Raw genomic sequence first — 24918 nt, 5'->3', positions numbered from 1 at the left:
ACAGATGCTATGGATGGGATTATACTATAACATGTTACAGGGTATGATTGACTATTCTGTTTGGTATTAAGTCATTTACAGGTGGGGTTTTTACAGGGCTCCATTGGTTATAATGATGTGAACAAGATTATACAAGGAAATTCACTCGAAAGAGGCCCCAATTGTGTGATAACTCACGCTAGGACTGAGTAATCTGAACAAAACATTTAGGGAGGTTTAGCAGAAATATAGACCATTCTTTTTTTTGCGTAGAAAAGTCCTAAAATATTGCACAACCGCATTGCTGCTCAAAATTTTACAACTTTTCCCCCGGGTATACCAATCATGGCTATTTGAGCTTGCGCTGAAAATAGGCATCTTATCAAGTGCGACACTTAATAGTCGCACATATGGCACACACCGACTCCACGGTAGAGAGTCGGTGTGTGCCACCTATTCTGAAGCCAGTTCACTCTGTGTGTCCACGGAGTAAGAGGTTAAGTAGTGATGCAATAGCATCAATACTTAACCTTCTAGCACTGTACAGTAAGGAGCACTACACTATATTAAAGTATAGGAGAATTAAATCTCCTCATAAAGTCGGGATTCCCTGCTATGTATGGGGTTTCTGCTTTTAAGCTGGCTTTTGAAAAGCTTTGCTTACAGTCTTGCCCCCAGGGGCTTAACTGTTCTCGTGCTGCACTTGTTCCGACAGGGGTACACTTTCTATGGGCGGGAGGGGCATAATAATATACTTGCCATCTTCTCTGCTCACCTCCTCTTTTCCAGACTCGACACATTGAGCTTCCTGTGTGCTGGGTTAGCTGCTGTAAAATCCACTGAGCCAGTCAAAAGCTGCAGCGGTGTCACCTGTCACTGTCCGACACGATGGCTGTGTTCAGTAGCCTCTGCAGAAGGAGTTTTGATAGCGCTCTCCGCTAACTATGCAGAGGCTGCTGGACATAGTGATCGTGTCAGGCAGCTTCTCCCCCTGAGTATTGTGTATAAGAATATATGGTACATGGGGGAAACGGGACCCTGCTGTGCATAGCACTGTGCAGCAGCCTCCTCCATATTTAAGAATATACAGTATATGGGGGGGGGGGGGGGGGGGGTAGGGACCCTGCTTGATATAGTGCTGTGCAGCAGTGCCAGAACAGAGCGGGGGATCGGGGCATTAGACAGCACTGCAGTTCCCAACACAAGTCTTGGTGGCAGCAGAGGAGGCACCTTACTGCTGCCATTAAATGGAAGTATATATGTAAAAAAAAACAACAAAGTAGTATAACTCTATTAAAGCAAAAAACTGTATTAGCAAAAAACTTTTTTTATTGTTGAGTCTCTCCAGAGTGCCCCTTTATAGCACTCTGTGTTTTAACCATAGTGCATCAGGTAATGGCTAATAATGTGGTCTGCCACACAGGTGTCAAGCAGGCGTGCTGTGACTTTCTGGAGTCTCAGCTTGATCCATCCAACTGTTTAGGGATTCGTGACTTTGCAGAGACTCATAATTGCTTGGACCTTATGCAGGCTGCGGAGGTGTACAGCCAGAAGCACTTCCCCGAGGTGGTACAACATGAAGAGTTCATGTTACTGCATCAAGAAGAAGTGGAGAAGTTAATCCGATGTGATGAGATTCAGGTACGCATGTGATTGTGTGTGTGTGTGTGTGTGTCCGTAGGCAGCACAACATTGGGTTAAATTTAGGTCCCCTAGAACGAGGCAAAGGAAACTTAACTGACAACAATGAATCAATAGATCTGTCAGGACACCATACACAGCTTGAGTAAAAAGAGACACACTGAGTTGTGCCTGTCTAGCCTATAGTCATATTTCCTCTGAAGGGACACATCTAGATTTGGCCCAGGAAGCAGCTGTTGAAGGGTAGAGTGAGCCTTGACATGAGGCGGTACCTTCAGACCCTCCTGAAGATAGCAGAAGGAAATATCATTTCTGATCCACCTTGCAAGAGTTGGCTTGGAAGCTTTTTGGCATAAGCTTATAAAAAGCTTCTAACAGGCTTTACCCTGTTCAGATAGCACAAAACTGCTCTTCTTATGTCCAGCAGAGAGACTGAAGGATCTTCTGATGCGAGAGCTGAAAATCCTTCTGAAAGGGTTCCCTGGATAATAATGCCTGTAGCTCAATTACTCACCTTGCAGAAGCCATGGCTACCAGAAACAGAGTTTTCCACGACAAATACTTTGTCTGCTTCCTCCAAAGGTTCAAAGGGGCAGGGGCTAGATGTTTTAAAATTGTGTGCAAGTTCCACGATGGAATAGGATGTCTTACATGCGGGGATAGGTTTTTAACTACTTTAAAGGTTTTTTTTGGCCTTAGAGTTTCCTGAGAATCTAATGTGGAGAAAAGAATTTATGGCATTAAATTAAAGCTTTAATTAATTTCAAGCCCTTTTTGAGGCCCACTTGAAGGAAATGAAGGAATGTTTGGTAAGGAGATCTAAAACGCTGGAGAGGAAAGAGAGCTCTTGAAAATTCTCCCGATCCTTGAGTAGGTCTTCTGAGTACTTGGTTTTTCTGGCATTTAAGAGGGTTTTGATGACTTGTTCCGAGAAGCCTTCTAGGCGGTGAGAGCTTAATTCACCAACCAGGCCATAAGATTAATCTTTTTGAGATCTGGATGACATATTCCTCTGTGTGTTAGGAGAACCGATTGCAGAGGACTCTTCCAAAATCTTCCTTTCAATAGAGTTAACAAGAGAGAGAACCATGCCCCGCGGGGAACAGAAAGGGAGGGTTAGAAGAGCTTTCAACTTGTCCTGCTTCACCTTTTTAAGGTCTTCTGAATGAGAGAGATCCGAGGGATGAGCATACACAGCCTCCTCCTGGATATTCATATGCCATCTAGAGTGAACGGGTGATGGTGCATTGACAGAGAACAGAACCTCTGTAGCTTTCCTTTTCTCCTGGAGGCAAGTTTATCCACTTCCGGTAGACCAAATCTCTGTGTGAATTTCTTGAAAACATTGGGGTCCGGCCTCCATTTCCCTGGTAGAAGGTGATGCCTGAGAGAGTCTGCTGCTATGTTTAGAGAGCCCCTTATGTGGACCGCTGAAATGGATTTCAGGTTGCGTTCCACCCACCGAAATAAGAGATTGTATTCCTTCATTAGTGAAGAGCACCTGGTCCCTCCCTGCTTCCTGAAGTAAAATACAGTTGCCATATTGTCTGACTGAACCAGCATATCCTTTTAGACAAGGAAATGATGAAAATGGATCAAGGACAACCTCACCACTCGTAGCTCCTTCAAATTTGAAAACATTCTTCTTTCTGCTGGTGACCAAGTTTTTTTAAACCAGCTGTTGCCCACATGGGCACCACAGGCCCAGAAGGAGACATCCGAACTGAGGACTATCTTCTCTTGAGGAAGAAGAGAGACTCATTTCTCAAGATGATACGGCTGAAGCCATCATTTTAGATCCCGACAAGTATGGTGAGAGATGACAAAAGGTTTGTTGAGGACCTGGTGTTCCATGTCGACAGAATGTTCTCCTGCAGAGATCTTATGTGAGCACAGGGCCAGGACACTGTATCTATGGCGGGGGTAAGGCAACCCTGAGTTCTCGTTGCTGTCCTCACTGATGTAAGTGGATGATGAATGAGCCTGCTTACTTAATTTCTGATCTTTGCAATTCTTTTGGACAAATGGGTTAAAGACATCTAAGAGGCGTTCACCATGAAGCTTAGGTACTGGACAATTTGAGAGGGAAAATCCATGATTCTGTAGGAACTTAAAGGCACCATCTAAATGAACTCGCAGGAGATGTCTGGCGGAGATGTCGTCTAAATACGGAATGACTTAAATTCCATTGAGGCGAAGGGCTCCTGTCAGAGCCACAAACACTTTGGTGAACACTCTCTGGGTAGAGCACAGCCCGAAGGGAAGACAAGTGAACTGGAGATGCTTTATGCCGCGCACACATTCAATGGTGACCCTCAGGAACTTTCTGTGGGATGGATGCATGAGGATGTGCAGGTACGCATCCGTAAAATCATTTAATGCAATGAACTCTCCTCTCAGGCAACCACTGATTTTATGTTTTCCATCTTGAAATTTTTCTGCATATTCCGTTCGTCTTGGGTACAGTAAACACCCTGGAATAGAGTCCTTGAAGTCTTTGGTTGAGAGGGACTTCTTCTAAAGTCCCTTTTGAACAAATCCTTTTACCAGAGAGGTAGAATGGAGAAAATAATACAGGTCATCTCTCTCTTGGACTTCTGAATGTCCTTTTCAGACTCCTCTGTACTATTTAACAGCTTTAATAAGCTTTCTGAGATTTTCCTTATGGAATAGATAATAGTCCTCTGGGATCTCATAGTCTAAATTGGAGGAGGGAGTCGTGTCAGATAAGGTGCTAGAGGGTGAAGATTTTGGTTTTGATGCTCTAGCCTTTTTAGGAGGCTTTGAATCTTTTAGTATGCTAGTAAACTGGCATTTGAACCAGCAAGAAGTGCTTAGCTTCAGACTGAAATTCACTTTCCACTAGAGGTAGATCACAGTTCAAACAGACATCTGTGAGTCCTCAGGCAAGAGCTGAAGACAGGCTTTGCAATCTCTATGCCCGGATTTCCTTAACCCATTGTTCTGCTGCCATAGGACGTCCAGGGGGGGGGGAAATATGTATGTTTGTGTGTGTATATAAATAGATATTTGTTTTTATATGTTTCTGTGTGTGTCTAATAAATTAAATATACACTACCGTTCAAAAGTTGGGGTCACCCAAACGATTTTGTGTTTTCCATGAAAAGTCACACTTATTCACCACCATACGTTGTGAAATGAATAGAAAATAGAGTCAAGACATTGACAAGGTTAGAAATAATGATTTGTATTTGAAATAACATTGTTTTTACATCAAACTTTGCTTTCGTCAAAGAATCCTCCTTTTGAAGCAATTCCAGCATTGCACACCTTTGGCATTCAAGCTGTTAATCTGTTGAGGTAAGCTGGAGAAATTGCACCCCACGCTTCTAGAAGCAGCTCCCACAAGTTGGATTGGTTGGATGGGCACTTCTGGCGTACCATACGGTCAAGCTGCTCCCACAACAGCTCAATGGGGTTCAGATCTGGTGCCTGCGCTGGCCACTCCATTACCTATGATAGAATACCAGCTGCCTGCTTCTGCTGTAAATAGTTCTTCCACAATTTGGAGGTGTGTTTAGGGTCATTGTCCTGTTGTAGGATGAAATTGGCTCCAATCAAGCGCTGTCCACTGGGTATGGCATGGCGTTGCAAAATTGAGTGATAGCCTTCCTTATTCAGAATCCCTTTTACCCTGTACAAATCTCCCACCTTACCAGCACCAAAGCAACCCCAGACCATCACATTACCTCCACCATGCTTAACAGATGGCGTCAGGCATTCTTCCAGCATCTTTTCAGTTGTTCTGCGTCTCACAAACGTTCTTCTTTGTGATCCAAACACCTCAAGCTTGGATTCATCCGTCCACAACACTTTTTTCCAGTTTTCCTCTGTCCAATGTCTGTGTTCTTTTGCCCATCTTAATCTTTTTCTTTTATTGGCCAGTCTCAGATATGGCTTTTTCTTTGCCACTCTGCCCTGAAGCCCAAAATCCCACAGCCGCCTCTTCACTGTAGATGTTGACACTGGTGTTTTGCGGGTACTATTTAATGAAGATGCCAGTTGGGGAACTGTGAGGCGTCTGTTTCTCAAACTAGACACTCTAATGTGCTTATCTTCTTGCTTAGTTGTGCAACGTGGCCTCCCACTTATTTTTCTACTCTGGTTAGAGCCTGTTTGTGCTGTCCTCTGAAGGGAGTAGTACACACCGTTGTAGAAAATCTTCAATTTCTTAGAAATTTCTCGCATGGATTAGTCTTCACTTCTAAGAACAATAATAGACTGACGAGTTTCAGATGAAAGTTCTCTTTTTCTGGCCATTTTGAGCGTTTAATTGACCCCACAAATGTGATGCTCCAGAAACACAATCTGCTCAAAGGAAGGTCAGTTTTGTAGCTTCTGTAACCAGCTAGACTGTTTTCAGATGTGTGAACATGATTGCATAAGGGTTTTCTAATAATCAATTAGCCTTTTGAGCCAATGAGCAAACACATTGTACCATTAGAACACTGGAGTGATAGATGCTGGAAATGGGCCTCTATACACCTATGTAGATATTGCACCAAAAAACAGACATTTGCAGCTAGAATAGTCATTTACCACATAAGCAATGTATAGAGTGTATTTGTTTAAAGTTAGGACTAGTTTAAAGTTATCTTAATTGAAAAGTACAGTGCTTTTCCTTCAAAAATAAGGACATTTCAATGTGACACCAAACTTTTGAACGGTAGTGTATTTATATAATTTTTTATTTTTTTTTTAGTTGCTAGTCTGATAGAATTTTTTTCAGTGGTTACCTGCTGTAGGTTTTATAGGCTTGTTGTTAATTATTTGAATAATTGTCACACAGATTGACTCTGAGGAGCCGGTGTTTGAGGCCGTTATAAACTGGGTGAAACATAACAAACAGCATAGAGAGAAATGTCTCCCGCAGCTTCTTCAGTATGTGCGCATGCCTCTGCTGACCCCACGCTACATCACCGATGTAATAGATACTGAGGTACTGAGGGTTCATGTGTAAATGGATATTCTGTTGTCGTCTTTGCTTATATAGTAATGCACCATATCCTTTTATGTTTTTCAGCCCCTAATCAGGTGTAGTTTACAATGCAGAGACCTAGTGGATGAGGCCAAGAAATTTCATTTGCGTCCAGAGTTGCGCAGTCAGATGCAGGGCCCGAGAACCCGAGTGCGTCTGGGTAAGTTTGGGAATAGTTATAAAATTAGCTGCGATAACATCTTTGCGTAATTCAGTTCCATTGATGTAAATGGAGCTTTACGGCAAAACCGGCACCCAAACTGAAAACGAGTCATGCTATTTCTGGAAGAAACAAATTCTGCCAGAGGACCCCTTTAAATGTTTTAATTCTGTCTCTAGGAGCAGCGTCCGTTACCACTTACGCTTTTATACTAAACACACTTTCAATCTAAATGTATGTATGTAACACTCACAATAACTTCTGAGCTGTTCCTCTAGCGTGATGATATGTGAGGACCGTGAAGCGTCAGACAGTAGGGACGAGGCTGCGGGCGACACCAGATTTAGTGCAGTTATTTTAGCTTGAATACGTGTCTGTTCTGAGATTATTGGACAGAGCAGAGAATTCCTTTCCACATAACCAACTCTTTGAAGGGCTTGTCTCATAAGGATAATCCCCTGTTAAAGAAAGCAAAATCATAGCTTCTCATCTCCAGTAGTGTGACAACCTCAGCGATTGGATGAGTGACCTCTGTAATGCATGGATGCACCAGGTCAGCCACATCCAAAGTGGAGTATGGGGGTTGTCTTGATGAAAAAAAATCCCTTTTAAAGTAGCAGATGCCAGGGACTTATTTCCCACCTGAAGAGACCTATGCATCAGAGGCCCTGGGCAGCAAACCATCTAGTGTGCACACTGGACACTTTTATAGCCTGTGCTGCTTCCAGTTGTTAAAACTATAGGGCAAATTTATCAAACCTTGTGCAGAGGAACAATGTAGTAGTTGCCCATAGCATTAATAGTAGTTGCCCATAACATTAAAGGTGTTATCCAGCGCTACAAAAACATGGCCACTCTTGTCTCCAGATTGGGTGGGGTTTCAAACTCAGTTCAACTGAAGTAAATGAAGCTCAGTTGCAAACAACACCTGAACTGGAGACGAGAGGGGGAAAAGTGGCCATGTGTTTGTAGTGCTGGATATCACCTTGAAGTCCTCCCCCATAAGTCTAATGTATGAGAGCTGACAGAGCTTATTATTTATACTTGGGTACTTTGTTAAAGAGGTAGTGCAGCGCTAAACAATTATTCACTAAATAACATACATTACAAAGTTATACAACTTTGTAATGTATGTTATGTTAGTGAATGGCTTCCTTCCCCGTGTTAGCCCCCAACCACGCCACCCCCGGAAGTGTAGTGCGTTGTGCTACGCGATTGGCTGAGCATAACTGTGCTCAGCCAATCGCGGCTGAGCAGCTGATGACGCGGCCGGCACGAGGGATGGTCGGAGCGGTTCGGCCAGCTGCCCGAAGATTACATCATTGTCGCAAGATGGCGGGCGGGGGTCAAAACGCATCAGGTGAGTATAGAGCACTACACTTCCGGGGGTGGGGGGGGACACGGGGAAGGGGGCCATTTACTAACGTAACATACATTACAAAGTTGTATAACTTTGTAATGTGTATTATTTAGTGAATAATTGTTTAGCGCCGCACTACCCCTTTAATTCCTTATATTCTTATATATTTGTGAGCACATCATTCTTTTATTTTATTTTTGAGGAGCCAATGAGGTGTTACTTGTCATCGGTGGATTTGGTAGCCAACAATCTCCTATAGATGTAGTGGAGAAATATGACCCCAAATCTCAGGAGTGGAGTTTTCTTCCGGTGAGTTTTTTTTTTTTTTTTGTTTTCTCTAATACACAAAGTTTTTCTACAGTCTCTTTGTCCCTCGATTTTCCTCAGAGGTTTTTTTTATTACATTATTTTTATTTAACAGATATAAAAAGTGTATAGGGATTTTTCTGTGCATCATGTAATAAACAAAATAAAGAATCAGCTGGGTAATCCTTCGTTTCTTGTCGGCAATTCACAACACTGCAGAGGAGAGAGCTTGGGAAAAACATAGGATATTGCTGGATGTTATTAGTTTGGTGATTCCACAGCTCTCACATTTGCTGAATCATTGTTTGTTTGGTTCACAGTTTTTACTTCCAACATCCAAAATAATCATAATTGAGCCAAGAGTCTTAAGAGTGTTTGGGTCCTTATTGAACATTTTTAAAGCAACTCTGTACCCATAATCTGACCCCCCCCCCCCCCCCCAAACCACTTGTACCTTCAGATAGCTGCTTTTAATCCAAGATCTGTCCTGGGGTCCGTTTGGCAGGTGATGCAGTTGTTGTCCTAAAAAAATACTTTTAAACTTAAAGCCCGTGCCATACGGGAGTATCTGTGCCCTAACTTTGCACACCCTCTCCATCCCTCCTCCCCACCCTCTTCATCATTAGGAATGCTCCAGGCAGATTGCCTCCTATTCCCCACCTGTGTCAGCCAGGCACATGGGCTGGATCGTTAAGGACCTGTGCAATGTTCAGAATGGAGAAAATGTTTCAGTGGCATTCCTAATGATGAAGAGGGTGGGAAGGAGGGACGGAGGGGTGGTGCAAAGTTAGGGCACAGATACTCCTGTTGGGCACGGGGCTACAAGTTTAAAAGTACTTTTTTTAGGACAATAACTGCATCACCTGCCGAACGGACCACAGGACAGATCTTGGATTAAAAGCAGCTATCCGAAGGTACAAGTGGTTTGGGGGGGGGGGGGCAGATTGTGGGTACAGAGTTGCTTTAAGCCATATTTTTTGGGTGAGGAGTAGATGTGCACTGCTGGAGTTTGCTGAGCTGCAGTAACCAGGCTTAGCCATATGCAGCAAATGGAGCTAACTGCTTCTGGCCCTATTAACTGTGTAGTGCGGAGGCTGATTATCTGGGGGGCCGGGTATCATTACCCACAGGCGTTATCTGCCTGATGTGACAGGTTATCATGCTATGTAATGGGGCCTTTACAGATATTTAGTAGTATCCACAAATCCCTTAAAATGTACCATTGTTTTCTTGCCTTCTGGGCATTAATGTCCCCATATTGTTTTATAGGTACTGACTTTGGATATATTGATACAGAATAATTTTCCTAAGGTTGTTGAGTCTGACCTTTTTCACTACATAATATTCCACAGTTTTTTTTTTGTTTTTTTTTATTCGGGCCATTAATGGCAGTCGCAGCAATTTTCAAAAAATGTACACAGTCCAGTTACATTATTATGACCACCTGCTAATAGTCATCCCTGACAGCAGCTAGATGGGCTGGGAGTGACTCCATAAGATCCTGGTAGGGTGTTACAGGTATCTGGAGCCATGATGAGTGCAGTGCATCTCACTGAGGGTGTGCGGGAAAGGATCCATAGAGCGAACACCACAAGTTAGGGAGTCCCACATATTCCAGATTAGGTTGAAGTCTAATAAATTAGGGGGCCAGAGCAGGGGCCCTATTATACAGAGTAGTAATCTGCTGAATCAAATTTTGTAGATTATTGCTCCGTATATTAAAAACAAGTATTAGCCTAAGAGCTATTTAAACTTGCTTAAAAATCATCAGCTGCTAACCGTGCATCAGTACGTTATTAAAAATAATAAAGGTAATACTTACCTATTCTCCGGTTTCCTGTAGCCTTTCACCCTTGTTCCCCGCTCACCTCTGATGCTTCTGCCAATCGCTGGGCGAGACAGGACAGTGCCTGGGACAGCTCAGCAGCCTGTCACTAAAGAGAATTAGCCAGAAGCATCCTTGGTGAGCGGGGAACACAGGCAAAAGGTTTGAGGACACCAGAGGAAAATAGGGAAGTATGAACTTTATTGTTTTTGTTTTTTTTTTTAAATGTAAAAAGCAAGGGCTGCACAGACATCGTGAACAATCTAACCTGCAATAGTTTCAGGGTGTTTTTTCTCCGGACAAACTAACGCCCATCTAGTCTATGAAGCAGAAAATGTGATGCAACCAAAAAGATGTGTTTGCCAATCAACGGAGGTCCCATTCCCATACTGTAGGGAAAGTAAGGCCTTTTCTGCTGATGCAACTTCATTGGTTGAGGCGCTGTGACCTTCCGTCGCCTTCAGAGTCCCAAATACAGTAGGGTTTACCAAACTGCTTTAGATGCATCTGGTAGACCCCTGGTTCATTTTGGCGAGCTGTTCCACTTGTACCCTGTCCGCCAACCTCGTGCACCTTCGTAGCTGACGTTCATCTCTCTCATCAGTAGAATGTGGTGCTCCACAGTTTCCATGTCACTTATTGTCATTAGTGCCATTTGTCCACTCACCTTCCTCCATGAGGTCATAATAATGTGACACTACCGTATATAAGTTTAAGCGCCTACCACTCTATTAAAGGATATTGAGAATGAAATGTGTGGGACCTGCACTTCTAAGACATCTATGCCCTATCTTATAGATATAGTCCAAGCTTATTTTAATAAGAGGGCATTATTTCATAACCTCTCCACTAGGCAACGAGACCACTGTTTACCTTTTTGATCCCCAAGTTCAAGTTAAGGAACAAATTTCCAATTTGGTTTTAAAAACTAAACATATTACATACCGAATGAAGAATGTGCTTAAAGGACAAGTGCCATGAAAAACTTTTTCCCAATAATTGAAGCACATTACAAAGTTATATAACTCTGTAATGTGCTTCAATCATCTATCTGCCTCCCTTCCCTGTCTTTTCCCCCCTCCACCCCCCACCAGGAAGTGTCCTAACTCACACAGACCTAATGACTGTCGTCGCCGTCACCAAGCTCTTCTCTCAGCTCCTTCTCCTGTTACACTAGCCTCCCCCCTCCCCTGCCTTGTCAGGTGACTCAGCTTGCTCAGCTCCCATTGGCTGAACAACTGCAAGCCATCACTTGTCACATGTCACGCTTATCTTCCCTCCAACTGACTCCGACACATAGGCAGCCCCCCCTCCCCTCATACCCTCTCTCCTGCTGCCGTGGACTCAGTGAGTGAATGAGTCATGTCACTAGAGAAGATAAGCAATGACAATCGGAGCTGAGCAAGCTAAGTCACCTGACAAGGAGGGGGAGGCTGGTGTAACAGGACCTAGACCAGCCCTCCTGCTGATGACTAATCCTCACAAGAAGGAGCTGCCTGGTGACGGTGACGACAGTCATTAGTTCTGTGTGAGTTAGGACACTTCCTGGTGGGGGGAAAAGACAGGGAAGGTAGGCAGATAGATGATTGAAGCACATTACACAGTTATATAACTTTGTAATGTGCTTCAATTTCTGGGAAAAAGTTTTTCATGGCACTTGTCCTTTTAATCCCAGTGTATTCCAGCCACTGATTGGCTGAGCAGGCAGTCAGTTAGCTGAGGATGTAATGTTGCAGAAGAAAATGATAGCCGTCAGTAGGACCCGGGAGCAGCACTACGAAGGCACGACACCAGCAGCTGTCAACAAGACCTAGGAGTGGCTGTACAGGGCACGAGGATAGGTAAGTTTACTTAGTTTATTATTTTCCCGCATCCTCCTCCCTTTGAATTTGATGAGACTTCTCGTTTAGGTGACTGTTAATGGTGAAGTACTGCATGGTATTCACTCTACGTGTTTATTCCTTATCATTTAGAGTATTACCCGCAAACGGCGCTATGTGGCTACAGTATCACTTGGGGACCGCGTTTACGTTATTGGAGGATATGATGGGCGCTCCCGTCTCAGCTCGGTAGAGTGTTTGGATTACACCTCAGAAGAAGATGGTGTTTGGTACTCCGTGGCTCCAATGAATGTAAGGAGAGGACTTGCTGGAGCCACTACATTAGGAGGTACTAAAATAATAAAATATTGTGAAAAATGAACATTTCCAGCCATAGAGGATATACCGTTATTCACTTATGTGAGATTTGACATGGTTCCACAAGTGTATCTACCTGTACGTGTTTTCAAAATTGTCTTCTGATGGTCGGTGTCACCTTAAAGGGGGATTTCACTGAAACCAAACTTTTATTATGTTGCTGTCCTTGGGGAGAACATAACAAACAGTCTGTTCTTACCTTTCTGCGCTCCCCCGGTGTCCTCTGATGTCATCTTTTGGTCCCGGCTGAACAATCCCGCCTCCACTTTAAGACTGACTCGTCTCGGCAGTGAAGACCTGCTCAGCCAGTCACATTGAGATGGGACAGAGCCGCAGCTAGCGATTGGCTGAACGTGCTGTCACTGCCGAGACAAGTTCATTTTAAAGTCAAGGTGGGATTTTTGAGCCAGGACCTGGAAAAGATGTCAGAGGATACAGGGGGAGCGCAGAGAGGTAAGAATACGCTATTATGTTCTCCCGAAGGCCAGCAACATATTAACCCCTTCACGTCAGCAATCTGTATATATATGTTCCTATTGCACATGCCCTGTGCAGTAGGAATGTATATATACGTTCCTGACTGACAGGGGCTTTGTAATGAGAGTGGGATCGCTGCAGGGACAGCGATCCCGCTCTCATCTGAGTACAGCATCGGAGATAATGAGGATCAGCTGCGATCCCGCAGCTGACCCCCCCCCCCCATTAACCCCTTAGTGACCGCGGAAACGGCGGTCACTAATGGGCCGGTGTCGCCGGGGTATTTCCTCTCCCCCCACCGTGGATTCAGAAATAAGTAAAATCAGACCCCAGACCAGCCCCCCTAGTGCCCCAGTCACTAACCCCCCCTCCTGCGGCGGCCATTGGATCCAAGATGGCCGCCGCTATCACTGTAATTCAGACTAATGTCTGTTCACAGTGATCAAAAAAGAAAAATGAATGAAAACCCCAGAGCATGGGGCAGTCATCGGGGACCCCCCCTGTGGGGTCCCGGTACAAGCGATCAGCGGTATATACTATATACCGCTGATCGCTTGTGCCATGTGCTCCAGGCACTCTTTATCCCCTGTCACCATGAATGATTGGTGACAGGGGATAAAAAGTGATGTCCCCCCACCCCCCAAGTCGGTCTCTGTCACTGAATTATGATTACTGTGATAGAAAATATCACAGTAATCATAGTAATACAGTGAAAATGAATGTATAAAGTACAAAAAGTGACAAACATACAAAAAAATAAAAAACACACTTTTTATTATAGTAATAATTGCAGTTTACTCCCAAATTACCCCTAACCCCCCCCCAGATTACCCGTAACCACCGCAGGTTGCCCGTAACCACCGCACGTTGCCCGTAACCAGGGCCGCCATCAGGAATTTCGGGGCCCCATACAACCAAAGTGTCTGGGCCCCCCACATTAATAAAAAAACAATTGTGTGTTCGCCCCACGCCTTGCTGGGAGGTATAATTTGGTTCAGATCAATTCTAGAGAACTGGCTCATATTCCCCATTTTCCCCAGTGGCTTAAAATGTAACCTCTGTTATACAGTTATAAAATTGTAGAAATTAAATGTGAACAAGGTGCAATTCAAACAGACACTTACTTGTATAGCTGCCTCTTGTGCTCTGTATGCAGTGCATTATATTCACCCCTGCAACGTACAATTTATAGCGTGTCTACAAGCCCAGCGGGGCTCATTATGATGGAGACTAAAACTTATACAAGAGTGGGGTAGGGGTTCCCCTGTATTCAGAATGCTGTTGAGTACTAGGCAATGCCCCGTTTGGGGTTATTGAATTTCGAGGGTCTGGGGGGCTGTTTGATTTGTATATGTTCACCAATATCAGCCCCCCCCCCCCCCCCCCCCGGTAAGCTCACTAACATAGAATATGTTGATAAGGCTAATATAATGAGGCTGTTCCATGTTAGTGAGCATATACAAATCACACAGCCCCCCCAGGCAGACTAGTTTACCTCACCCAAGACAGTGATAGCGAATACATGGCGGTGAGAACGCTTTCTAGGAGATCCTGTTTGTGCAGCAGAGGTGTCTTTATCCTGCTCTGCATAGACCCTCAAAATTCAATAACCCCAAACGGGGCATTGCCTAGCACTCAACAGCATTCTGAATACAGGGGAACCCCTACCCCACTCTTGTATAAGTTTTAGTCTCCATCATAATGAGCCCCGCTGGGCTTGTAGACACGCTATAAATTGTACGTTGCAAGGGTGAATATAATGCACTGCATACAGAGCACAAGAGACAGCTATACAAGTAAGTGTCTATTTAAATTGCACCTTGTTCACATTTAGGTTCTACAATTTTATAACTGTATAACAGAGGTTACATTTTAAGCCACTGGGGAAAATGGGATATATGAGCCAGTTCTCTAGAATTGATCTCACACACAGACACCAGCTCACATGTATACAGACATACAGACACCAGCTCACATGTATACAGACATACAGACACCAGCACACATGTATACAGACATACAGACACCAGCACACATGTATACAGACACCAGCACACATGTATACAGACATACAGACACCAGCACACATGTATACAGACATACAGACACCAGCACACATGTATACAGACATACAGACACCAGCACACATGTATACAGACACCAGCACACATGTATACAGACATACAGACACCAGCACACATGTATACAGACATACAGACACCAGCACACCAGGGCACGATGAAGTTTGAACTTCTGCAACCTGGAGAAATCACCTGATATCACCTGCAGTCCTATGTAACACCACATAACACAGTGGTATCTCTGAGTACAGATAATGTAGTAGATTTCACCTGCAGTCCTATGTAACAGCACAGATAACACAGTGATATCCCTGAGTACAGATGTAGTAGATTTCACCTGCAGTCCTATGTAACAGCACAGATAACACAGTGATATCTCTGAGTATAGATCATGTAGTAGATGTCACCTGCAGTCCTATGTAACAGCACAGATAACACAGTGATATCTCTGAGTACAGATAATGTAGTAGTCACCTGCAGTCCTATGTAACAGCACAGATAACACAGTGATATCTCTGAGTATAGATCATGTAGTAGATGTCACCTGCAGTCCTATGTAACAGCACAGATAACACAGTGATATCTCTGAGTACAGATAATGTAGATGTCACCTGCAGTCCTATGTAACACAACAGATAACACAGTGATATCTCTAAATACAGATAATGTAGTAGCTGTCACCTCGGGGCACCCCTACTAAATGATGTTCTACAAAATAAGAAAAGTGTCATACAGTGACTCACCGGTGATGTCTTCTTTGATCTGAGGCGTCACTTTCCCTTTTCCTCTCCATCCGGCCCAGACCTCCATGATGATTCCTTCCAGATACGTTTCATCCCCTTAGAACCTGCGAGACAAACAATTTAGGCTCCGCACATTTCTAGCAACTTCCTTTTCTTTCTCCCCCCTGTAGGCTCCCATAGTAACTGCGCTGTGTGGGATGCCCCCTGTATGTAGGATCCCCTGCTGTGCCCCCTGTATGTAGGATCCCCTGCTGTGCCCCCTGTATGTAGGATTCCCAGCTGTGCCCCCATGAGCTAATAATGCCCCTAGAGGTGGCCCCCATGCACTAATAATGCCCCCAGAGATGCCCCCATGAGTTAATAATGCCCCCAGAGGTGCCCCCATGAACTAATAATGCCCCCAGAGGTGCCCCCATGAACTAATAATGCCCCCAGAGGTGCCCCCATATACTAATAATGCCCCCAGAGGTGCCCCCATATACTAATAATGCCCCCAGAGGTGCCCCCATGAACTAATAATGCCCCCAGAGGTGCCCCCATGAACTAATAATGCCCCCAGAGGTGCCCCCATGAACTAATAATGCCCCCAGAGGTGCCCCCATGAACTAATAATGCCCCCAGAGGTGCCCCCATACACTAATAATGCCCCCAGAGGTGCCCCCATACACTAATAATGCCCCCAGAGGTGCCCCCATACGCTAATAATGCCCCCAGAGGTGCCCCCATATACTAATAACGCCCCCAGAGGTGCCCCCATATACTAATAACGCCCCCAGAGGTGCCCCCATATACTAATAACGCCCCCAGAGGTGCCCCCATATACTAATAATGCCCCCAGAGGTGCCCCCATATACTAATAATGCCCCCAGAGGTGCCCCCCATATACTAATAATGCCCCCAGAGGTGCCCCCATGAACTAATAATGCCCCCAGAGGTGCCCCCATGAACTAATAATGCCCCCAGAGGTGCCCCCATGAACTAATAATGCCCCCAGAGGTGCCCCCATACACTAATAATGCCCCCAGAGGTGCCCCCATATACTAATAATGCCCCCAGAGGTGCCCCCATACGCTAATAATGCCCCCAGAGGTGCCCCCATATACTAATAATGCCCCCAGAGGTGCCCCCATATACTAATAACGCCCCCAGAGGTGCCCCCATATACTAATAATGCCCCCAGAGGTGCCCCCATATACTAATAATGCCCCCAGAGGTGCCCCCATATACTAATAATGCCCCCAGAGGTGCCCCCATATACTAATAATGCCCCCAGAGGTGCCCCCATGAACTAATAATGCCCCCAGAGGTGCCCCCATATACTAATAATGCCCCCAGAGGTGCCCCCATGAACTAATAATGCCCCCAGAGGTGCCCCCATGAACTAATAATGCCCCCAGAGGTGCCACCATACACTAATAATGCCCCCAGAGGTGCCCCCATATACTAATAATGCCTCCAGAGGTGCCCCCATACGCTAATAATGCCCCCAGAGGTGCCCCCATATACTAATAACGCCCCCAGAGGTGCCCCTAAAAAAAACAAACATCTTACTCACCTAATCCGCGCTGTGCAGGCAGCAGCTCTTCCTCCTCCTCTTCGGGCTCCATCTTGCGAGCCGCAGGGACGGGACTTCCGGCAGACGTGATGACGTCACATCGTCACGCCTGCCGGAGGGGCACATGATCACGGCCCGGCCTCCCATAGGCTGCTGGTATGAAGTGCCGGCAGCCTATGGGAGAGAATACAGGAGGAGGACGCTGACAGGTCCTTCTCCTGTATTCTGATCGCTTTAATGTTCCGCCCGCTGTGCGGGCGGAACATTAAAGCGATCAGTGCATCCCGAGAAGCTGCGTGGCCACAGCTTCTCGGGATGCTCAAAAACAGGTGGCAAGGGGGGCCGTGCGGACCCCCCTAGCGTAGCGGGCGGGAGGCGGCGGCCGGCGGGCCCGCCGGGCCCCCCCCTGTGTCTCTTAGGGTCCGGGCCCCATACGGCAGTACCACTTGTACTGCCCTATCGGCGGCCCTGCCCGTAACCACCCCAGGTTGTCCGTAATCACGTCAGATTGCACGTAACCCCCCAGATTACCCGTAACCACCGCAGGTTGCCCGTAACCACTGCACGTTGCCCGTATCCACCGCACGTTACCCATAACCACCCCAGGTTGTCTGTAAACACGTCAGATTGCACGTAACCCCCCAGATTACCCGTAACCACCGCAGGTTGCCCGTAACCACTGCACGTTGCCCGTATCCACCGCACGTTACCCATAACCACCCCAGGTTGTCTGTAAACACGTCAGATTGCACGTAACCCCCCAGATTACCCGTAACCATCGCACGTTGCCCCTAACCACCGCACGTTGCCAGTGACCCCCTCCAGATTGTCCGTAATCACCCCAGATTGCCTGTAACCACCCCAAATTACATGTACCCACCCCAGATTACCTATAAGCACTTCAGTCTATCTGTAACAATTCTAGATTGTCTGTAACCCCCCCAGGTTGCCCGTAACCACCGCAGGTTGGGCATAACCACCCCAGGTTGCACGTAATCATGCCAGATTACATGTAACCCCCCAGATTGCACGCAACCACCGCAGGTTGCCTCTGACCACCGCACCTTGCCTCTGACCACCGCACCTTGCCTCTGACCACCGCACCTTGCCTCTGACCACCGCACCTTGCCTCTGACCACCGCACCTTGCCTCTGACCACCGCACCTTGCCTCTGACCACCGCACCTTGCCTCTGACCACCGCACCTTGCCTCTGACCACCGCACCTTGCCTCTGACCACCGCACCTTGCCTCTGACCACCGCACCTTGCCTCTGACCACCGCACCTTGCCTCTGACCACCGCACCTTGCCTCTGACCACCGCACCTTGCCTCTGACCACCGCACCTTGCCTCTGACCACCGCACCTTGCCTCTGACCACCGCACCTTGCCTCTGACCACCGCACCTTGCCTCTGACCACCGCAGGTTGCCTCTGACCACCGCACCTTGCCTCTGACCACCGCAGGTTGCCTCTGACCACAGCAGGTTGCCCGTAACCACCGCAGGTTGCCCGTAACCACCCCAGGTTGCCCGTAACCACCCCAGGTTGCCCGTGACCACCCCAGGTTGCCCGTGACCACCCCAGGTTGCCCGTGACCACCCCAGGTTGCCCGTGACCACCCCAGGTTGCCCGTAACCACCTCTAGATTACCTGGAACCACCCCAGACTGTCCGTAACCACCCAGACTGTCCGTAACCACCCCACATTACCTGTAATCTAATTTTTTTATTTTATTTTAGTAACTGTGCTTTTCTAATAACTATTACTAGCTGCGGTTTTGCTCCAGCAAATTGGCGCTCCTTCCCTTCTGAGCCCTGCTGTGTGCCCATACAGTGGTTTATGCCCACATATGGGGTATCGTTGTACTCAGAAGAACCTGCATTACAGATTTTGGGGTACATTTTTTCTCCTGTTCCTTGTGAAATTTAGAAATTTCAAACTAAATCAACATATTATTGGAAAAATTCAAGTTTTTCATTTTTACTGTCTACTTTTGAATACTTTCCTCTAATACCTGTGGGGTCAAAATGCTCACCACACACCAAGATGAATTCTTTGAGGGGTGCACTTTCCAAAATGGGGTGACTTATGGGGTTTTTTCTCTCTGCTGACACTACAGGGGCACTGCAAATGCACCTGGCGCTCGGAAATTTCTTCAGCAAAATCTGCAATGGAAAAGCTAATTGGCGCTCCCTTCCTTCTGAGCCCCACTGTGTGCCCATACAGTGGTTTACGCCCACATATGGGGTACCGTAGTACTCAAGAGAACCTGCGTTATAAATTTTGGGGTGCTTTTTCTCTCATGTTCCTTTTGAAAATGAGAAACTTTAATCTAAACGTATATATTATTGGAAAATTTTAATTTTTCATTTTTTTTAGGCCTAATGGTGAATACTTTCCTCCAGCCCCTGTAGGTTTAAAATGCTCATTATACCCCTAGATTAATTCTTTAAGGTGTCTAGTTTCCAAAATGGGGTCACTTATGGGGGTTTCCAGTATACAAACCTCCTAAATCAACTTAAAATAAGAACTGGTCCCTAAAAAGATCAGTTTTGGAAACTTTCACGAAAATGTGGTAATTTGCTGATAAATTTCTAAGCCCCGTAACACCCTAAAAAAGTAAAATATGTTTATGAAATGAAGCCAGAATAAAGAGGACATATCGGTAATGTGACGTAGTAACTAATTTATGTGATACAACTTTCTTTTTTTAGAAGCAGAGAATTTCAAAGTTCATAAAATGCTAATTTTTTCAATTTTTCATGATATTTTGATGTTTTTCACAAAAAACACACAAAGTAGTGACCAAATTTTGCCACTAATATAAAGTGCCATATGTGACGAAAAAACAATCTCAGAATCGCTAGCATACGTTAAAGCATCACTGAGCTATAAGCGCATAAAGTGAGACAGGTCCGATTTTGAAAAATGAGCCTGGTCTTTTAGGTGCAAATAGGCTTGGTCTTGAAGGGGTTAAAGGAGTATTTCACTCAAACATAACTGTTGATATTTTTCTGCCCATGCTGAGACTAACAATTTCTTCCATACTTTTTATTATCTACTCAGTCTCCTTCCCCCAGTTCTCAGCTGCTGGTTTCTGCTGAAGGCACACAGACACAGAGCTTTTCTCTCTGTCTCCCCCTCCTCTCCCCTCCCTTCTGAGATGACTGATGTAAACAACTCCTTGACTGGCTTTTTCTGCAACTTTGTAGCTTCTTTGTAATTACGGGAGGGTTAATCTGAGGTCAAGTTTCTGATGAGCCCACTGTGATAAATCCTCCCGGCATTACAAAGAAGCTACAAAGTTGCAGATAAAGCCAGTAAGGGACTTAAATCAGCCGTCTCAGAGAAAGAAGGAGATGAAATTGTAGAAAGAGAGGCTCACTTAAATTGCAGCGGCTGAGAACTAAGAGAAGTAGACTGAATAGTTAAAAAGTATGGAATGAAATGTTAGTATTGCCACGGGCAGTAGCTTACGCATAAGTTATGTTTGAGCAGACTACCCCTTTAATTTAATTCTTTGTTTTATTTTTTTTACAGATATGATATATGTCTCAGGTGGATTTGATGGAAGTCGGCGGCACACAAGTATGGAACGCTATGACCCCAACATTGATCAGTGGAGCATGCTAGGTGATATGCAAACAGCACGGGAAGGAGCAGGACTTGTTGTGGCCAATGGGGTTATTTATTGTTTAGGTGAGAGTGGTTTGGGGGCCATTATAACACTGCTAGGTACTAATATTATATTGCTTTTGCATGACCCGACTTTGAATGTGAGTTTCAGGTGGTTATGATGGCTTAAACATTCTGAGTTCTGTTGAACGATATGATCCTCACACCGGACACTGGAGCCATGTGACGCCGATGGCTACTAAACGCTCAGGTAATAAAGCTTTTCACCTCTTCTGGTTTTATAGGTCTCGTCAGGGATATGTGCCTATTGTTCTTTCTGTGATTACAGGTGCTGGTGTGGCTCTTCTAAATGATCACATCTATGTGGTTGGAGGTTTCGATGGAACGGCTCATCTTTCATCTGTGGAAGCCTACAACATTCGTACAGACTCCTGGACGACAATGACCAGCATGACTACACCGCGCTGCTACGTTGGAGCCACAGTTTTACGTGGTAGACTCTATGCCATAGCTGGGTGCGTACTTTGAGTTATAAACAAGAAATGCATGTAGGGTGATTTTACGTTAAAGTAGTTTATTTGGGATTGTATGACTGTCAGGATAGTCCCGGTATCCAGGTCAGTGGGGGTCTGCAGCAATCTGTAGAGTGTCAGGGCCCTTCATTGTTTATGAGACTCAACTCTGTTCAGTTTAATCCATAAATATGTTTACATTGCAGCCATGCAGAAAGCCATGTCAAACTCGCATACATGGCATGCTTTTCCAGGCCCCTGATCTGCTCCAAGCTAAAATACGTCCTTGATCCCCCTCCCATGCCTGACTCTGTTCACAGCTTCCAGCTGACTGTAAGAGGTTGAGGGTTGAGGCATTCCTGCATGCAGAAGATCAAGGGCTTGGGAAACCCTCTTTAAAACTTTGCGCAGGCAAATAAATTGTTATGGAAGCACAAATGGATATATGAAAAGTGCCATGTGTCTCCCTGACCTAACAACATCTAACAGTGGGCATTTTGGAATGCGAATTGTAGCTGATAGGTTCACTTTAAGGGTAGCTGGATCCACAGGTACTGGATCTGCAGCTGATTTCACGCTGCAAGTTTGCAGTGAAATCCACTGCAGATCCTAGTAGTGTGAAGGTCTATGGGTCACATACCCGCAGCTGAATTTTCATTCCGCTGCCAGTATGTGACCCGGCCCCTTTAACCCCCGCTGCATGCAGCCCCCGGCCTGGAGCATACATTACCTGTTCGGCCCCGTGGCTGTGTGTGAGGCTCCCGGCTCCCAATCAGCCAATCAGTGCACGGCAGCACTGATTCGCGGATGGGGAGCAAGGGGAGCCGGGAGCCTCACACAGCCTGTGAGTATGACTATATAATCCGGTGGCCTCGGCACCTGTATATTGTGAACTGCAACCACTTGGCAATGTTTGAGGTGTAATATAGAGATAATATAGATAGATAGATAGTAACTTTGAATTCTTCTTGGTTTTAGGTATGATGGTAATTCATTACTGAACAGTGTCGAATGCTATGATCCAGTGATTGACAGCTGGGATGTAGTGACTTCCATGGCGACACAGCGCTGCGATGCCGGAGTCTGCGTCCTTCGGGAAAAATGAGAACGGGGACTAATACTGAACTGTCCTGATGGTCTTTACTTTGTGAAAATGTGAATATCGACCTTTAGTGTAAAATAACAAATTCACAAGCCTGAAACCACTGGAGCGAACCGGAAGCGGCAAAGACAAAGCTCATCCTAAACTGTGAAACATAAGGTGCCTCTCATTGTGCCACACACGGCTGTTTGCTGACTTTTAATATTGGACTACATTTCAGTAACAGAACAACTATTTTTAGTGTATTATACTGTCCGGTGCCAAGAACGCCATCTGACACACGCACGAATATGCACTTAAATAAATCCTGTATTGTAAATAAAACTTGTTTAATGCTGTAATAACACACAGTCTCGTGGACCCGCTGCCATTCTGTAAGGTAACTGCAACCTGTTCTTATATATTTCCCTAGTCAGGGGTTATCCCAAGGTTCCCCTGTCCTCAGGGTGGGGATAAATAGCTGATCAGTGAGGTGGTCCAATCACAAGAACAGGGGTCCCTTGCCCCCTAAGTGAATGTAGCAGCAGTGCATATGCTCAACCAACGCCCCATTTTCTCTGTATGTGACTTCCAAACATATCAGGTAGCGATCACCCATCACTTACTATCTTGGGATCGCCACTTTAAAGGGGTAGTTGAGCAAAAAAAAAAAAAAAAAAAACTTTAAATCAACTGGTGCTAGAAAATGAGAAGGATTTGTATTTTACTTCTATAAAAGAAAATCTCCACTCTTTCAGTACTTATCAGCTGCTGTATGTCATGTTGGAAGTGGTGTATTCTTTCGCACAGTGCTCTCTGCTGCCACCTCTGTCCATGTCAGGAACTGTCCAGCAGTAGGAAATCCTCACAGAAACCCTCTCCTGCCCTGGACAGTTCCTGACATGGACAGAGGTGGCAGCAGAGAACACTGTAAGAATGAGAAGAATACATCACTTCCTGGAAGACATACAGCAGCTGATAAGTACTGAAAGACTTGAAAATTTTTGGCACTTTCTGGCACCAGTTGAAAGAATTTATTTGCTGAACTACCCCTTTTAAAGGAATCCAATCAGTACGATTGTGCTAATATGATTCCCTGCAGCAGTGCAGAGAGCTACTGTGCAGCTCGTGGAATGTATGAGTCATCCCGCACTGTGCGCTGACAGGGAGAGCCGTGACTAGCCACAGGGGGCTCCCCGCCCAGATTACTAGTTGCTGCCCCTCTCCCTGCCTCACACGGCTGGGTTAAACTTCTTCTCCACGGCAAAGCTACTGCTGTAAACACTGCTGCAGGGAACGATATCGGCACAATCATACTGATTGGTTCCCTTTAAAGTGAGGTCCACTTGCTCAAATTTACTCTAAAATCCAAGGTGTAGAGATGTGTCATTGAATTTGAGCAAATTAAAATGTTCGTCATCTAACAGGTTACAAAACATCTTTATTACTGTGCATTAGACGTCCTGACTCTCATGTCCCTTTCTCTCATTATAGTTGGTTTTGCAGTGGATCCGATGACTGATCCTCTCTGCTTTTGTAGTCTTGTTTGTAATTGGACAGAAGCTGCTGTTGCACTTGTTTTAGTACCGTTAAGACTGTTTCATCTGTTCTTTTGTTTTTCTTTGTTTTTGTTTTGTTTGTTTTTTTAATCCGTTTAATGAAGATTCATGTAAAAACTGCAACTTATTGTCATTTTTTCCCCTCAGTTTGTTGTCTTTTTTTCCATGGGACAAGTGGAAGTAAAGACTGAGGCCAGGTTAACACCACTTTTCTTTTTGTCTGTTTACTGGATATGTTTTATACTGCTGAAAGGGATAGGATCTGTTTCCCACTGACGTATATACTAGGGTATGTGCACACTACGGAATCCCGACGGAAAACCCGTTGCGGACTCCGGCTGTCGCGAGCATTTTGCCGTCCCTCCAAAGAATGAACATGGTTATTCTTTGGCCGGATGGCGGAATCCGCCTGACCATAGAATGGAGTCTGTGGCACGGGTGGAGATGCGCATGGCCGCCAGAGTCTGCAAGGTGCAGAATCCACAACCGTCAGGATTCCGTAGTGTGCACGTACCCTTTTAAAGCTACTCTGTACCCACAATCTGACCCCCTCAAACCGCTTGTACATTCAGATAGCTGCTTTTAATCCAAGATCTGTCCTGGGGTCCGTTCTGCAGGTGATGCAGTTATTGTCATAAAAAACTACTTTTAAACTGGGAGCCCCATGCCCTTTGGCCGTGGCTTAGTTTGTGTATGCATTAGGCTAGCGCAACCTCTCCGTCCCTCCTCCCCGGCCTCTTCACCATTTTTCCTATTCCTCTGCAGTGAAAACTACACAGGTGCCTTAACGATCCAGACCATGTCCC

General features: G+C 45.5%; 1 protein-coding gene across 7 annotated transcripts in view; it reads left to right on the top strand.

Moving 5' to 3' along the window:
* Nucleotides 1-24258, top strand: part of KLHL12 (kelch like family member 12) — a 35633-nt gene extending 11375 nt beyond the window's left edge. For 6 of the 7 annotated variants that reach the window (XM_069971489.1, XM_069971484.1, XM_069971487.1 and 3 more), the window contains exons 5-13: nucleotides 1403-1620; nucleotides 6431-6580; nucleotides 6665-6779; nucleotides 8342-8448; nucleotides 12244-12439; nucleotides 20865-21023; nucleotides 21112-21210; nucleotides 21289-21475; nucleotides 22451-24258. In XM_069971489.1, coding sequence (XP_069827590.1) covers nucleotides 1403-1620; nucleotides 6431-6580; nucleotides 6665-6779; nucleotides 8342-8448; nucleotides 12244-12439; nucleotides 20865-21023; nucleotides 21112-21210; nucleotides 21289-21475; nucleotides 22451-22577 — 1358 coding nt within the window. In that variant the 3' untranslated portion in view covers nucleotides 22578-24258. The remainder of the gene's footprint in view (nucleotides 1-1402; nucleotides 1621-6430; nucleotides 6581-6664; nucleotides 6780-8341; nucleotides 8449-12243; nucleotides 12440-20864; nucleotides 21024-21111; nucleotides 21211-21288; nucleotides 21476-22450) is intronic. The other variant, XM_069971490.1, reaches the window with a different exon arrangement.
* Nucleotides 24259-24918: the final 660 nt, after the last annotated feature.

This window comes from Dendropsophus ebraccatus, chromosome 5, assembly GCF_027789765.1.
Source record: "Dendropsophus ebraccatus isolate aDenEbr1 chromosome 5, aDenEbr1.pat, whole genome shotgun sequence".
In the NCBI taxonomy this organism is placed as follows: Eukaryota; Metazoa; Chordata; class Amphibia; order Anura; family Hylidae; genus Dendropsophus; species Dendropsophus ebraccatus.
This window is presented reverse-complemented; position numbering and strand designations above follow the sequence as displayed.